The sequence below is a fragment of the Bombina bombina genome, chromosome 2 (assembly GCF_027579735.1).
Source record: "Bombina bombina isolate aBomBom1 chromosome 2, aBomBom1.pri, whole genome shotgun sequence".
Classification (NCBI taxonomy): Eukaryota; Metazoa; Chordata; class Amphibia; order Anura; family Bombinatoridae; genus Bombina; species Bombina bombina.
The window spans coordinates 1,402,997,717-1,403,015,020 of NC_069500.1; the positions used below are offsets into that span (position 1 = coordinate 1,402,997,717).

Below are 17,304 nucleotides of genomic sequence, written 5' to 3' on the forward strand. Positions count from 1 at the left end.
GTTATTCATATGCTGGGTATTGTTACTACCTTACTGTAATTCACATACTGGGTATTGTTTCTGCCTTACAGTAATTAATATGCTGGGTATTGTTACTGCCTTACAGTAATTCATATACTGTTTTTTGTTACTGCCTTACATTAATTAATATATTGGGTAATGGTAATGCTTAACAGTAATTAATATATTGGGTATCGTTACTGCCTTACAGTAATTCATATGCTGGGTATTGTTACTGCCTTACAGTAATTCATATGCTGGGTATTGTTATTGCCATACAGTAATTCATATGGTGAGTATTGTGATCACCTTACAGTAATTGATATGCTGGATATTGTTACTGCCTAACAGTAATTCATAAGCTGGGTATTGCTACTGCCTAACAGTAATTCATATGCTGGGTATTGTTACTGCCTTACAGTTATTCATATGCTGGGTATTAATACTGTCTAACAATAATTGATATGCTAAATATTGTTATTACCCTACAGTAATTCATGTGATGAGTATTGTTACTGCCAGTAATTCATAAGCTGGGTATTGCTACTGATTTGCAGTATAGCATAAGCTGGGTATCCTTACTGCCTTCATGCAATTAATTTGCTGGGTATTGTTACTTTCTACCAGTAATTCATATACTGCATACTGTTACTGCCTTACAGTAATTCATTTGCTGAGTATTCTTACTGCCTAACAGTAATTCATATACTGGGTATTGTTACTGCCTAACACTAATTTATATACTGGGTATTGTTACAGCATAACAGTATTTCATATGCTGGTTATTGTTACTAACAGTTATTGATATTCTGGGTATTGCTACTGCCTAACAGTTATTCATATACTATGTATTGTTAATACCTTACTGTAATTTACATACTGGGTATTGTTACTGCCTTACAGTAATTCATATGCTGGGTATTGATACTACCTTACAGTAACTAATATGCTGGGTATTGTTACTGCCTTACAGTAATTCATATACTGTGTATTGTTACTGCCTTACATTAATTAATATATTGGGTATTGGTAATGCTTAACAGTAATTAATATATTGGGTATCGTTACTACCTAACAGTTATTCATATGCTGGGTATTAATACTGTCTAACAATAATTCATATGCTGAATATTGTTACTACCCTACAGTAATTCATAAGCCAGGTATTGCTACTGCCTAACAGTAATTCATATGCTGGGTATTGTTACTACCTAACAGTTATTCATATGCTGGGTATTAATACTGTCTTCCAATAATTCATATGCTGAATATTGTTATTACCCTACAGTAATTCATGTGATGAGTATTGTTACTGCCAGTAATTCATAAGCTGGGTATTGCTACTGATTAGCAGTATATCATAAGCTGGGTATCCTTACTGCCTTCATGCAAGCAATATGCTGGGTAGTGTTACTTTCTAACAGTAATTCACATACTGCGTATTGATACTGCCTTACAGTAATTCATTTGCTGAATATTCTTACTGCCTAACAGTAATTCATATACTGGGTATTGTTACTGCCTAACAGTAATTTATATACTGGGTATTGTTACTGCATGACAGTATTTTATATGCTGGTTATTGTTACTAACTAACAGTTATTGATATGCTGGGTATTGCTACTGCGTGACAGTTATTCATATGCTGGGTATTGTTACTACCTTACTGTAATTCACATACTGGGTATTGTTACTGCCTTACAGTAATTCATATGCTGGGTATTGTTACTACCTTATAGTAACTAATATGTTGGGTATCGTTCCTGCCTTACAGTAATTCATATACTGTGTATTGTTACTGCCTTACATTATTTAATATATTGGGTATTGGTAATGCTTAACAGTAATTAATATATTGGGTATCGTTACTGCCTTACAGTAATTCATATGCTGGGTATTGTTGCTGCCTTACAGTAATTCATATGCTGGGTATTGTTATTGCCATACAGTAATTCATATGGTGAGTATTGGGATTCATGTGATGAGTATTGTTACTGCCTTACAGCAATTAATATGCTGGGTATTGTAACTGCCTTACAGTAATTCATATGGTGGGTATTGTTCCAGCCTTAAATTAATTCATATGCTTGGTATAGTTACTGCCTTACAGTTATTCATATACTGAGTATTGTTACTGCCTAAAATGATTTCCTATGCTGGGTATTGTTACTACCTTACAGTAATTCACATACTGGGTATTGTTACTGCCTTACAGTAATTCAAATGCTTAATACTGTTACTACCTTACAGTAATTCATATGCTGTGTATTGTTACTACCTTACAGTAATTAAATGGACAGTCTACACCAGAATTGTTATTGTTTTAAAATATAGATAATCCCTTTATTACCCATTCCCCAGTTTTGCATAACCAACAAAATTATATTTATATACTTTTTACCTCTGTGATTATCTTGTATCTAAGCTCTGCAAACTGCCCCCTTATTTCAGTTCTTTTGACAGACTTGCAGTTTAGCCAATCACTGCTGGCTCCCAGATAACTTCACGTGCATAAGCACAGTGTTATCTATATGAAAAACATGAACTAACAGCCTCTAGTGGTGAAAAACTGTTAAAATGCATTCTGAAAAGAGGTGGCCTTCAAGGTCTAAGAAATTAGCATATGAACCTCCTAGGTTAAGCTTTCAACTAAGAATACCAAGAGAACAAAGCAAAATTGGTGATAAAAGTAAATTGGAAAATTGTTTAAAATGACATGCCCTATCTGAATCATGAAAGTTTATTTTGGACTAGACTGTCCCTGTAATATGCTGGGTATTGTTACTGCCTTACATTAATTCATATACTGTGTATTGTTACTGCCTTACATTAATTAATATATTGGGTATTGTTAATGCTTAAGAGAAATTAATATATTGGGTATCTTTACTGCCTTACAGTAATTCATATGCTGGGTATTGTTACTGCCTTAAAGTAATTCATACACTGGGTATTGTTACTGCCTTACAGTAATTCTTGTACTGGGTATTATTACTGCCTTACAGTAATTCATATACTGGGTATTGTTACTGCCTTACAGTAATTCATATGATTGGTATTTTTACTGCTTCACAGTAATTCATATGCTGGGTATTGTTACTGCCTTACAGTAAATCATGTGCTGGGTATTGTTACTGCCTTACAGCATTTCATATGCTGGGTATTGTTATTGTCATACAGTAATTCATATGCTTGATATTGTTACTGCCTAACAGTAATTGATAAGCTGGGTATTGTTACTGATTAGTATATATCATATGCTTTGTATCGTTACTGCCTTCATGCAATTAATATGCTGTGTATTGTTACTACCTTACAGTAATTCATATACTTTGTTTTGTTACTGCCTTGCAGTAATTCATTTGCTGAGTATTCTTACTGCCTTACAGTAATTCATATACTGGGTATTGTTACTGCCTAACAGTAATTTATATACTGGGTATTGTTACTGCATAACAGTATTTTATATGCTAGTTATTGTTACTATCTAACAGTTATTGATATGCTGGGTATTGCTACTGCCTAATAGTAATTCACATATTGGTTATTGTTGCTGCCTTATAGTAATTCATATGCTGAGTTTTGCTACTGCCTAACAGTAATTCATATGCTGGGTATTGTTTCTGATTAGTAGTATATCATAAGCTGGGTATCGTTACTGCCTTCATGCAATTAATATGCTGGGTATTGTTACTTTCTAACAGTAATTCATATACTGTGTATTGTTACTGCCTTACAGTAATTATTTTGCTGAATATTCTTACTGCCTAACAGTAATTCATATACTGGGTATTGTTACTGCCTAACAGTAATTTATATTCTGGGTATTGTTATTGCATAACAGTATTTCATATGCTGGTTATTGTTACTATCTAACAGTTATTGATATGCTTGGTATTGCTACTGCCTAACAGTAATTCATATACTGGGTATTGTTACTTCCTTACTGTTATTCATATATTGCGTATTGTTACTGCCTTACAGTAATTCATATGCTAGGTATTGCTACTGCCTAACAGTTATTCATATGCTGGGTATTGTTACTGCCTTACAATAATTAATATGCTTGGTATTGTTACTGCCTTACAGTTATTCATATACTGAGTATACCTTACAGTAATTCATATACTGGGTATTGTTACTGCCTAACAGTAATTCATATGCTGTGTATTGTTACTACCTTACAGTAATTCATATACTGCATATTGTTACTGCCTAACAGTAATTCATAGCAAGGATTTTCAGTCCTGCAGCGCTCAGACTCTGGCTCCAACCTGAAGCGTTCTTCAGCGTTGACAAGTTCAGAAGAAATGGTTATGTGATAGGTGCAAGGAGACCGCATCTGTCACGGCAGTAAGTACAAACACAAAGTAAAGAGGTACTACACACTCAAAAGCAAGCCTCTCCAGATGCCGGCTGTAATAAAACTTAAAAAATGTATTCATTCATATTAAAACACACAATCCTAGTGAAGTATACAAAACAAGATAAAGGAACACTTGTAGCAAGCTGTACATGTTTTGAGCTTCTCCCACCCCTTGCTCACAGCTGGTGTGCAAGGGCTGGGAGGAGTCTTACAGTAATACATATGCTGAGTATTGTTACTGCCTTACAGTAATACATATGCTGGGTATTGTTACTGCCTTACAGTAATACATATGCTGGGTATTGTTACTGCCTTACAATAATTAATATGCTTGGTTATTGTTACTGCCTTCCAGTAATTCATATACTGAGAATTGTTACTGCCTTACAGTAATACATATGCTGGGTATTGTTACTGGCTTACAGTAATTTGTATGCTAAGTATTGTTACTGCCTTACAGTAATTCATATGCTGGGTATTGTTACTGCCTTACAGTAATTCATATACTGAGAATTGTTACTGCCTTACAGTAATACATATGCTGGGTATTGTTACTGGCTTACAGTAATTTGTATGCTAAGTATTGTTACTGCCTTACAGTAATTCATATGCTGGGTATTGTTACTGCCTTACTGTAATTCAAATTCTGGGTAATGTTATTGCCTTACAGTAATTCTTATGCTGAGTATTGTTACTGCCTTACTGTAATTCATATGATGGGTATTGCCACTGCCTTACTGTAACTCATGTGCTGGATTTTGTTACTGCCCTACAGTAATTCACATGCTTGGTATTGTTACTTTCTTACAGTAATTTATATACTGGGTATTGTTACTGCTTAACAGTAATTCATATGCTGGTATTGTTACCACCTTACAGTAATTCATATACTGGGTATTGTTACTGCCTTACAGTAATACATATGGTGGGTATTGCTACTGACTAATTTGCTGGGCATTCTTACTACCTAAATTCACATGCTGGATATTGTTACTGCCTAACATTAATTCATATGCTGTTTATATGCTGGGTGTTGTTTCTGACTATCAGTAATTTATATGCTGGGTATTGTTACTGGCCTACAGTAATTCATATGCTAGGTATTGTTACTGCATAACAACAATTAATATACTGGGTGTTGTTATTGCGTAAAAGTAATTCATATGCTGGGTATTGTTACTGCCTTACAGTAATTCATATGGTGAGTTTTGCTACTGCCTTACAGTAATTCATATACTGGGTATTGCTACTGCCTAACAGTAATTCACATGCTGGGTATTGTTACTGCCTAACATTAATTCATATGCTGTTTATTTTTACTGCCTTACAGTATATCATTTGCTGGGTATTGTTACTGCCTTACAATAATTTATATGATGGGTATTGTTACTGGCCTACAGTAATTCATATGCTAGGTATTGTTACTGCATAACAACAATTAATATGCTGGGTGTTGTTATTGCGTAAAAGTAATTCATATGCTGGGTATTGTTACTGCCTTACAGTAATTCATATGCTGAGTTTTGCTACTGCCTAACAGTAATTCATATGCTGGGTATTGCTACTGCCTAACAGTTATTCCTATGCTGGGCATTGTTACTGCCTTACAGTAATTCATATGGTGGGTATTGTTACTGCCCCACAGTAATTCATATACTGGGCATTGTTACTGCCTTACAATAATTCATAATCTGGGCATTGTTACTTACTAACAGTAATTTATATAGTGGGTATTGTTACTGCATAACATCAATTAATATTTTGGGTATTGTTACTGCCTAACAGTAATTCATATGCTGGGTATTGTTACTGCCTAGCTGTAATTCATATGCTGGGTATTTTTACTGCCTTACAGTATTTCATATGCTGGGTATTGTTACTGGCCTACAGTAATTCATATGCTAGGTATTGTTACTGTATAACAACAATTAATATGCCAGATATTGTTATTGTGTAACAGTAATTTATATGCTGGGTATTGTTACTGCCTTAAAATATTTCATATGCTGAGTATTGTTACTGCCTTACAGTAATTTATATGCTGGGCATTGTTACTGCCTAACAGCAACCAATATGCTGGGTATTGTTATTGCCTAACAGTCACCTAGATTATGAGTTATGTGCGCTATAGGGAAATTAACGAACGCAACAAAAGTTGCATTATTTAACCCCCTTTAGCGCAGCCATTACAAGTTTGCAAACAGCCGGCTTGTGCGTGCGATATGGCTGCGTTGAGCTCCATACCGCACATAATACAAGCGCTGTTTTGTCGTGCTCGTGCACGCTTTCCCCATAGACATCAGTGGGGAGAGTGGGTCAGAAAAAAGCCTTACACCTGCGATCACAGACAGAAAAGCTCCGTATCACAGTCCCATTGATGTCTATGGGGAGAAATAAAGTTATGTTTAAACCTAACACCTTAACATAAACCCGACTCTAAACACCCCTAATCTTCTGCCCCCGACATCGCCGACACCTACATGATGTTATTAACCCCTAATCTTCCACTCCCGATATCGCCGCCACCTAAATAAAGCAATTAACCCCTAATCTGCCTCCCCATCAACGCTGACACTATACTAAAGTTATTAACCCCTATTCTCCTATACTCTAATATCGCCCACACTATAATAAATCTATTAACTCCTATTCCGCCACTCCCCGACATCGCTGCCACTAAATAAAGGTTTTAACCCCTAAACCTCTGGCCTCCCACATCACTGCCACTAAATAAACCTATTAACCTCTAAGCCGCCAGCCCCCCTCATCACAACAACCTAAATTAAACTATATATTAACCCCTAAACCTAACGTAACCCTAACCGTAACCCTAAACCTAACCGTAACCCTAGCACCCCCTAACTTTAACATAATTAACTTAGTTGTTTTAATTTGACAGGTAAGTTTTAATTTAATTTAAAATAGAGAAATTGTAATTTTAATCTAAAGTTAGGTGGGCGTTAGGTTTAGGGGTTACTAGTTTAAATTAGTTTATTGTGATGTGGGGGGCTTTTGTTTTAGGGGTTAATAGTTTAATTTAGTATAATTTGTTGTGGGAGGGCTTGCGGTTTAAGGGTTAATAGGTTTATTATAGTGGCAGCGGTGTAGGGCTTAATAACTTTAGTATAGTGGGGGACGATGTGGGTCAACGGCAGCTTAGGGGTTAATAATATTTAAATAGTGTTTGCTATGCAGGAGGACGGCCTTTTAGGGGTTAATAACTTTATTATAGTGGTGACGATATCAGGGAGCGGTGGAATAGAGGTTAATATATTTTATAAGTGGCGGCGATGTCGGGAGTGGCAGATTAGGGTTAATACATTTAATAAAGTGTTTGAAATGCGGGAGGGCCTCAGTTTAGGGGTTAATAGGTAGTGTATGGGTGTTAGTGTACTTTGTAGCAGTTTAGTTATACGATTTGTAGCGTAAAACTCATAACTACTGCTTTTAGATTGCAGAACGGATCGTGTCGGTATAGGCTGGAAAGCAAGCTTTTTAGCCTCACCGCAAAACTCGAAATGGCTGCGCTATGGAAGTCCCATGAAAAAACATAATTTTTACGTGTGCGGGACTGACGTTATGTTACAGTCTAAAAGGCTTGTGGTGCAGCTATACCAAAAAGACTTGTAATGGCTGCAGTGCTGTTTTAACTCTGAAATGGCCATTTTTTTCAGCGTTAAAACACGAACGCAAAACTTGTAATCTAGGTGAGTAATTCTTATGCTGAGTATTGTTACTGCCTTTCGGTAATTCATATGCTTGGTATTGTTACTGCCTTTCGGTAATTCATATGCTGGGTATTGTTTCTGCCTTACAGCAATTAATATACTTGGTATTGTTACTGCCTTACATTAATTCATATGCTGGTTATTGTTACTGCCTTACAGTAATTCATATACTGGGTATTGTTACTGCCTTACAGTAATTCATATGCTGAGTATTGTTACTGCCTTACAGTAATTCATATGCTGAGTATTGTTACTGCATTACAGTAATTCATATGCTGGGTATTTTTACTGCCTAACAGTAATTCATGTGCTGGGTATTGTTGCTGTCTTACAGTAATTCATATGCTGGATATTGTTACGGTCTTACAATAATTCATGTACTGGGTATTGTTACTGCCTAACAGCAATGAAAATACTGAGTATTTTTACTGGCATACAGTTATTCATATGCTGGTTATTGTTACTGCCTACAGTAATTAATATACTGGGTATTGTTATTGCCTAACAGCAGTTAAAATACTGGGTTTTATTTCTGCCTTAGAGTAATTCATATGCTCGGTATTGTTACTGCCTACAGTAATTCATATCCTGGGTATTGTTACTGCCTTACAGTAATTTATATACTGGGTATTGTTAATGCCTAACAGCAATTAATATCTTTGGCATTGTTACTGCCTAACAGTAATTTATATAGTGGGTATTGTTACTGCCTAACAGCAATTAATATTTTGGGTATTGTTACTGTGTAACAGTAATTCACATGCTGGGTATTGTTACCGCCTTACAGTATATCATATGATGAGTATTGTTACTGCCTTATATTAATTCATATGCTGGGTATTGTTACTGCTTAACAATAATTAATCTTATGCTGGGAATTGTTACTGCCTTACAGTAATTCATATGCTGGGTATTGTTACTGCCTTACAGTAATTCATTTACTGGGTATTGTTACTGCCTAACAGCAATTAATTTGCTGGGTATTGTTATTGTGTAACAGTATTTCATATGCTGGGTATTGTTACTGCCTTACATTAATTCATATGCTGAGTTTTGTTACTGCCTTACAGTAATTTGTATGCTGGGTATTGCTACTGCCTAACAGTTAATCCTATGCTGGGTATTGTTACTGCCCCACAATAATTAATATATTGGGAATTGTTACTGCCTTACAGCAATTAATATCTTTGGAATTGTTACTGCCTAACAGTAATTGATATACTGGGTATTGTTACTGCCTAACAGTAATTAATATCTTGGGTATTGTAAATGGATTACAGTAAATCATATGCTGGGCATTGTTATTTCCTTACAGTAATTCATATGCTGGGTATTGTTACTGTCTTACAGTAATTCATATGCTGGTTATTGTTACTGCCTTACAGTTAATCATATATTGGGTATTATTACTTCCTTGCATTAATTCCTACGCTGGCTATTGTTACTGTCTTACAGTTATTCATATGCTGGGTATTGTTACTGTTTTACAGCAATTAATATACTAGGTATTGTTACTGCCTTACAGTAATTTATATGCTGGTTATTGTTACTGCCTTACAGTAATTCATATGCTTAGTATTGATACTGCCTTACAGTAATTCATATGCTGAGTTTTGTTACTGCCCCACAGTAATTTATATACTGGGAATTGTTACTGCCTAGCAGCAATTAATATCTTTGGTATTGTTACTGCCTAACAGTAATTCATATGCTGGGAATTTTTACTTCCTTACAGTACATCATATGATGAATATTGTTTCTGCCTCACAGTAATTAATATGCTGGGTATTGTTACTGCCTAATAGTAATTAATATGCTGGATATTGTTATTGCGTAACAGTAATTCATATGTTGGGTATTGTTACTGCCTAATAGTAAATCCTATGCTAGGTATTGTTACTGCCTTACAGTAATTAATATGCTTGGTATTGTTACTGCCTAACAGCAACTATTATGCTGGGTATTGTTATTGCCTAACAGTAATTCATGTGCTTGGTGTTGTTACTGCCTTACAGTAACTCACATGCTGGGTATTGTTACTACGTTACAGTAAATCATATGCTGGGTATTTTTACTTCCTTACAGTAATTCATATGCTGGGTATTGCTACTGTCTTACAGTAATTCATATGCTGGGTATTTTTACTGCCTAACAGTAATTCATATGTTGGGTATTGTTACTGCCTAACAGTAATTCATATGCTGGGTATTGTTACTGCCTTAAAGTAATTCCTATGCTGGGTATTGATACTGGCTTACTGTAATTCATATGCTGGGTATTGTTACTGCCTTACAGTAATTCATACACTGGGTATTGTTACTGCCTTACAGTAATCCATATGCTGTGTATTGTTACTGCCTTACAATAATTAATATACTGGGTATTGTTACTGCCTTACAGTAATTCATATACTGGGTATCGTTACTGTCTTACTGTAATTCATATGCTGGGCATTGTTACTGCCTTAAAGTAATTCATATGCTTTTTTAACTTTGATGTTGCAATAAAGGAACTTTTTATCAGCAAATCCGCCTTCTCTCTCTCTCTTTTCCTATTGTTACTACCTTACAGCAATTAATATACTTGGTATAGTTACTGATTTACAGTAATTCATATATTTAGTTTTGTTACTGCCTTAGAGTAAATCATATGCTAGGTATTGTTACTGCATTACATTAATTCATATGATCTGTATTTTTACTGTGTAACAGTAATTCATATGCTGAGTATTGTTACTGCCTTACAATTATTCATATGATGGGTATTTGTTACTGCCTAACAGTAATTCATATGTTGAGTATTGTTACTGTCTAACAGTAAGTCATATGCTGGGTATTGTTACTGCCTTACAGTAATTACTATGCTGGGTATTGTTACTGCTTTATAGTAATCCATATGCTGGGAATTGTTACTGCCTTACTGCAATTCATATGCTGGATATTGTTACTGCCTTACAGTAATTCATACACTGGGTATTGTTACTGCCTTACAGTAATTCATACACTGGGTATTGTTACTGCCTTACTGTAATTCATATGTTGGATATTCTTACTGCCTTACAGTAATTCATACACTGGGTATTGTTACTGCCTTACAGTAATCCATATGTTGGGTATTGTTACTGCATTACAGTAATCAATATGCTGGGTATTGTTACTGCCTTACAATAATTAATATACTGGGCATTGTTACTGCCTTACAGTAATTCATATGCTGGGTATCGTTACTGCCTTACTGTAATTCATATGCTGGATATTGTTACTGCTGGGTATTAGAAAAAAAACGGCACTGAAAATTACCTTTACATTGTGGTCTATGGGAAATTTGTGTTCCTATAGACCACAATATAAATATATATGTATATGCATATATATATATATATATATATATATATATATATATATATATATATATATATATATATATATATATATACAGGGAGTGCAGAATTATTAGGCAAGTTGTATTTTTGAGGATTAATTTTATTATTGAACAACAACCATGTTCTCAATGAACCACAAAAACTCATTAATATCAAAGCTGAATAGTTTTGGAAGTAGTTTTTAGTTTGTTTTTAGTTATAGCTATTTTAGGGGGATATCTGTGTGTGCAGGTGACTATTACTGTGCATAATTATTAGGCAACTTAACAAAAAACAAATATATACCCATTTCAATTATTTATTTTTACCAGTGAAACCAATATAACATCTCAACATTCACAAATATACATTTCTGACATTCAAAAACAAAACAAAAACAAATCAGTGACCAATATAGCCACCTTTCTTTGCAAGGGCACTCAAAAGCCTGCCATCCATGGATTCTGTCAGTGTTTTGATCTGTTCACCATCAACATTGCGTGCAGCAGCAACCACAGCCTCCCAGACACTGTTCAGAGAGGTGTACTGTTTTCCCTCCTTGTAAATCTCACATTTGATGATGGACCACAGGTTCTCAATGGGGTTCAGATCAGTTGAACAAGGAGGCCATGTCATTAGATTTTCTTCTTTTATACCCTTTCTTGCCAGCCACGCTGTGGAGTACTTGGACGCGTGTGATGGAGCATTGTCCTGCATGAAAATCATGTTTTTCTTGAAGGATGCAGACTTCTTCCTGTACCACTGCTTGAAGAAGGTGTCTTCCAGAAACTGGCAGTAGGACTGGGAGTTGAGCTTGACTCCATCCTCAACCCGAAAAGGCCCCACAAGCTCATCTTTGATGATACCAGCCCAAACCAGTACTCCACCTCCACCTTGCTGGCGTCTGAGTCGGACTGGAGCTCTCTTCCCTTTACCAATCCAGCCACGGGCCCATCCATCTGGCCCATCAAGACTCACTCTCATTTCATCAGTCCATAAAACCTTAGAAAAATCAGTCTTGAGATATTTTTTGGCCCAGTCTTGACGTTTCAGCTTGTGTGTCTTGTTCAGTGGTGGTCGTCTTTCAGCCTTTCTTACCTTGGCCATGTCTCTGAGTATTGCACACCTTGTGCTTTTGGACACTCCAGTGATGTTGCAGCTCTGAAATATGGCCAAACTGGTGGCAAGTGGCATCTTGGCAGCTGCACGCTTGACTTTTCTCAGTTCATGGGCAGTTATTTTGCACCTTGGTTTTTCCACATGCTTCTTGCGACCCTGTTGACTATTTTGAATGAAACGCTTGATTGTTCGATGATCACGCTTCAGAAGCTTTGCAATTTTAAGAGTGCTGCATCCCTCTGCAAGATATCTCACTATTTTTTACTTTTCTGAGCCTGTCAAGTCCTTCTTTTGACCCATTTTGCCAAAGGAAAGGAAGTTGCCTAATAATTATGCACACCTGATATAGGGTGTTGATGTCATTAGACCACACCCCTTCTCATTACAGAGATGCACATCACCTAATATGCTTAATTGGTAGTAGGCTTTCGAGCCTATACAGCTTGGAGTAAGACAACATGCATAAAGAGGATGATGTGGTCAAAATACTAATTTGCCTAATAATTCTGCACTCCCTGTATATATATATATGCTTACTATGCTTACTAGAAATGCGAATGTGAGCTTGCGTTCACATTGAGATTTATTTTGTAATACGAGCGCACATTATCGTGTGTAGGTATTACAAAGTGGAGCGCTGGTATTACAAAGTGGAGCACTTATATGGCCTGCATGCAAGCGATATTTAGCTTTCCACTTCTAATCTAGCCCTATTTAGCAACAGTGTTTGCAACAATGTTTGAAACAATGTTATACATATAGTGCATTTCCTTTAATCCAGTTAAGGAACCAAAATGTTATTTAAAATGGAGATCAGTTGCTCTTTATTCTGTAACATAAAAACAAAACGCGCAGGCAGAAAAGTAATTTTCATATTTATTTCTTAAAAAAATATTAATGAAAAAAGTCTGGATTTCGGAATAATTATGGATTTATTCATTTCAGATTTTTGGTTTTGTTCCTGTATTATTTTTTTAAAGCTTTACTAGTGAAGGCTGGCATCCCTCTGTATATAGCTACCTGTTTCAAAGCTACATTTATTTTAATTTGAACCCTTCTCTAAGTATGACATATTGGGACCTATCTATCAAGCTCCGGATAGAGCTTGAGGCCCCATGTTTCTGGCGAGCCTGCAGGCTCGACAGAAACACCAGTTATGAAGCAGCGGTCTAAAGACCGCTGCTCCATAACCTGTCCGCCTGCTCTGAGCAGGCGGACAGACATCGCTGCAATTCAACCCGATCGAGTACGATCAGGTTGATTGACACCCCCTGCTGGCGATTCTGCAGGGTGCGGCGTTGCACCAGCAGCTCTTGTGAGCTGCTCGGGCAATGCTGAATACGGAGAGCATATTGCTCTCCGTATTCAGCGCGGTCTGGCGGACCTGATCCGCACTGTCGGATCAGGTCCACCAGACTTTGTTAAATAGAGGCCAAAGTCTGATTTATTAAGGACACTCCTATGTAAGTATTACATGAAGTCTGATTTATTCAGGACACCCCTATGTAAGTATTACATGAAGTCTGATTTATTCAGGACACCCCTATGTAAGTATTACATGAAGTCTGATTTATTCAGGTCAGGACACCCCTATGTAAGTATGACATGAAGTCTGATTTATTCAGGACACCCCTATGTAAGTATGACATGAAGTCTGATTTATTCAGGACACCCCTATGTAAGTATGACATGAAGTCTGATTTATTCAGGACACCCCTATGTAAGTATGACATGAAGTCTGATTTATTCAGGACGCCCCTATGTAAGTATGATATGAAGTCTGATTTATTCAGGACACCCATATGTAAGTATGACATGAAGTCTGATTTATCCAGGACACCCCTATGTAAGTATGACATGAAGTCTAATTTATTAAGGACACCCCTATGTAAGTATGACATGAAGTCTGATTTATTCAGGACAGGTACAGGAGGGTTTTTATGTTTGTTTGTTTTGGGTGGGGTTAAACAAAAAAGAAATACATTTTGAATGTTCTTTTTAGATAAAACAAAGAACAAAGTTCCTAATTCCCTTTTATCGTGTGTTCCTTTAGCTAAAGCAGCAATTTTTGGGAGCTAACAGAAATAAGAGATTCCATAATTTTTTTCATGGACCCTGTATTATCCTTTCCCTGGTGACAAGTGAACTCACAACTCCTGAACCACATAATCACTTACACACAACACAACTGCTTCCCAACAGCTAGTGCCCTCTCATTCCTTAGCCATCAAATCACACAGAATGGGATACCACAATTGCACAGAACACAGCTTGTGAAATAAACTCACCAGTGTGTGAGAGGGGTCAATATCATACTACATAGATACAACAAAGCATTCATTACCGGTCAGATGGAAACAGTCATCCTCGCTGTGCTGCATTTTATTCCACTTCTTCTGGTCTTGGAATTTGTCCTGATACACTGTGTGATCTTATATAGCAGAAGTGCAAAATCAGAGAGATTTTTGGTTTGGCACATTTAAGAGATTGAATAAGGGAATTGAAACCTCCCCGCTGAGTGCAGTTTCCTTATTTCTTCAAATGCAGCAGAAAATAGTTTCTGCTAACTACAGCTTATACGCTGGGTTACATAGGAAACAAATTGCCAAGACTAGATGGTTAACTGAGAATTTAATTTTGCTGGATAATAAGTTACTATGTGAAAAAAACACTTTTACAGAAACAATTCTACATTTTCAGGATACTAACTTGTTCCATCCTAACAATGGGTTAAAATCTGTAAAACCCATTCTTGAAACTAATAACATGGTGCCAGCCAGCAGTCAGGTGCTGCTATGATTCTGGACATTTAGGGCCAGTTTACGAGTTTGCGCTCAACTGAGTAATACCAGCGCAGAACTAGAGAAGCGAAATCGCCCAGCGATGGGCAACACATGTAAATATACATGTATATGATTATATATATGTATGTGTTAATATGTGTATATACACATATTAACACATAAATATATATTTATATAAGCATAAACATATATATATATATTTACAGGGAACACACAGTTCCCATAGTAAATGTAAAGGCACTTTTCAGTGCGTTTTCTTTTTCTAACACCCCTCAGCCGACACTTTTAACCCCTAGAAACTGCTCCATGCAGTATTTTTTGCAGAAAAAAAGAAGACTCTTTATTTTGGGGTCAATAGGGGCAGTTTTTGAAAATTAACCAGAGATCTGACTGCTATTGTTAACTTGCGGTAGCAATAACCAGCCACTTGCATTAGCTGGTTATTTATTGTGCGCTCGCAAACATGCAAATTTGTAATTATGTGATAAATGTAATTATTACTTCTGTGGTTTCTATATTTGTGATTATTTTTTTAAACACTTGTGTATTTATTGCATGAGAACCAGTAGTTACTTAGATACAGTAGATAGTGTTAATAAATGTTAATAATTGCAACATGATTTTTTATTTAAAGCATCATTAAATACAGTAAAACTTTATAGTAAAATTTAAATTAAAAAGATAATACGTTAACAATATATTGAAAATATAATATATTAACACTTTGAATTTCAACCGAGCAATATGTTTTTTTTTTTCTGATGATTTTCAACATTTCCTTTCATTTCCCTGTCTCTTGTACCATGTGACAGCTTTCTACAAGTCACAGACTCATACACTTACAACCTTTTCAGCAAAGCTTACAAAGAGAACAATGTAAACTTGATAGATGTAGTATATTGCATTTTTTTAACTGCATACTCTCCAGATCTTGAAGGACCGATTTTCATAATCAACAAACTCATGATAAAAAGACAATGCAATAGCACTTGGTCTGAACTTCAAATGAGAAGTAGATTTTTTCCTGATACAGTTATGTCTATTTCCACTCCTCCTGTATCATGTGACAGCCATCAGCCAATCACAAATGCACATATGTGTATTCTGTGAATTCTTGCACATGCTCAGTAGGAGCTGGTGACTCAAAAAGTGTAAATATAAAAAGACTGTGCACATTTTGTTAATGGAAGTAAATGGGAAAGTTGTTTAAAATTGCTGCTCTATCTGAACCATTAAAGTTTAATTTTGACTTGAGTGTCCCTTTAAATGCTTCATGTTGACCTTTATACCTTATACTTTCCAATACAGTCTATGAGGACCTTTGGCATTGGCATTGTACCTGACAAAACGCATTAGATTGTGGATAAGTATGATTTTTTTATACCAGTAGCCTGCTTTTTTTATTTTTGTTTTGCCTCCTGCTCTGTTGACATCTAGGCCCCGATGATCGAAAGTGAAGCGAGGCGGCAAGATATTCAAAAGGAATCCATTGCAATGTGGAGAAAGCCGACAAAATATCAAAATGGCTGACAATTCTGTTTAAAGGCCGCATCGCTGACAGGCGTTTATACCTTTCAGTGAGTGGTGATGCTGCTCTGATACTGGCAATATATTCAAACCAGCATCGCCACGCACATCGCAGGTGTAATGTAAATGATCCCATTACACAGTACTGTATGACAATACAATTTACATTTGTCACCAGAAACTCATCCCCTGTTCGTACAATACAATAGTGAATTAAACAGATCAGTAATACACCTATAGGAGCAGGGGGATTTGCGATCGTGTTTTACTTATAATATTGCAATCTCACAGTACCAAACGTGTTATATATTAAAGTGATGGTAAATAAAGTGGAGGTTAAAGGGACAGTCAACACTAACATGATTGTATATTGAAAATAAAAAACCGAAGATGCGCCTG

General features: G+C 36.0%; 1 protein-coding gene across 2 annotated transcripts in view; it reads right to left on the reverse strand.

Annotated features, from left to right (window-relative positions):
- LOC128650410 (shootin-1) overlaps window positions 1–15,006 on the reverse strand; it is a 138,303-nt gene extending 123,297 nt beyond the window's left edge. Inside the window, exon 1 of one of the 2 annotated variants that reach the window (XM_053704331.1) lies at window positions 14,919–15,006. In XM_053704331.1, the coding sequence (XP_053560306.1) occupies window positions 14,919–14,955 (37 nt within the window). In that variant the 5' untranslated portion in view covers window positions 14,956–15,006. The remainder of the gene's footprint in view (window positions 1–14,918) is intronic. The other variant, XM_053704333.1, reaches the window with a different exon arrangement.
- Window positions 15,007–17,304: the final 2,298 nt, after the last annotated feature.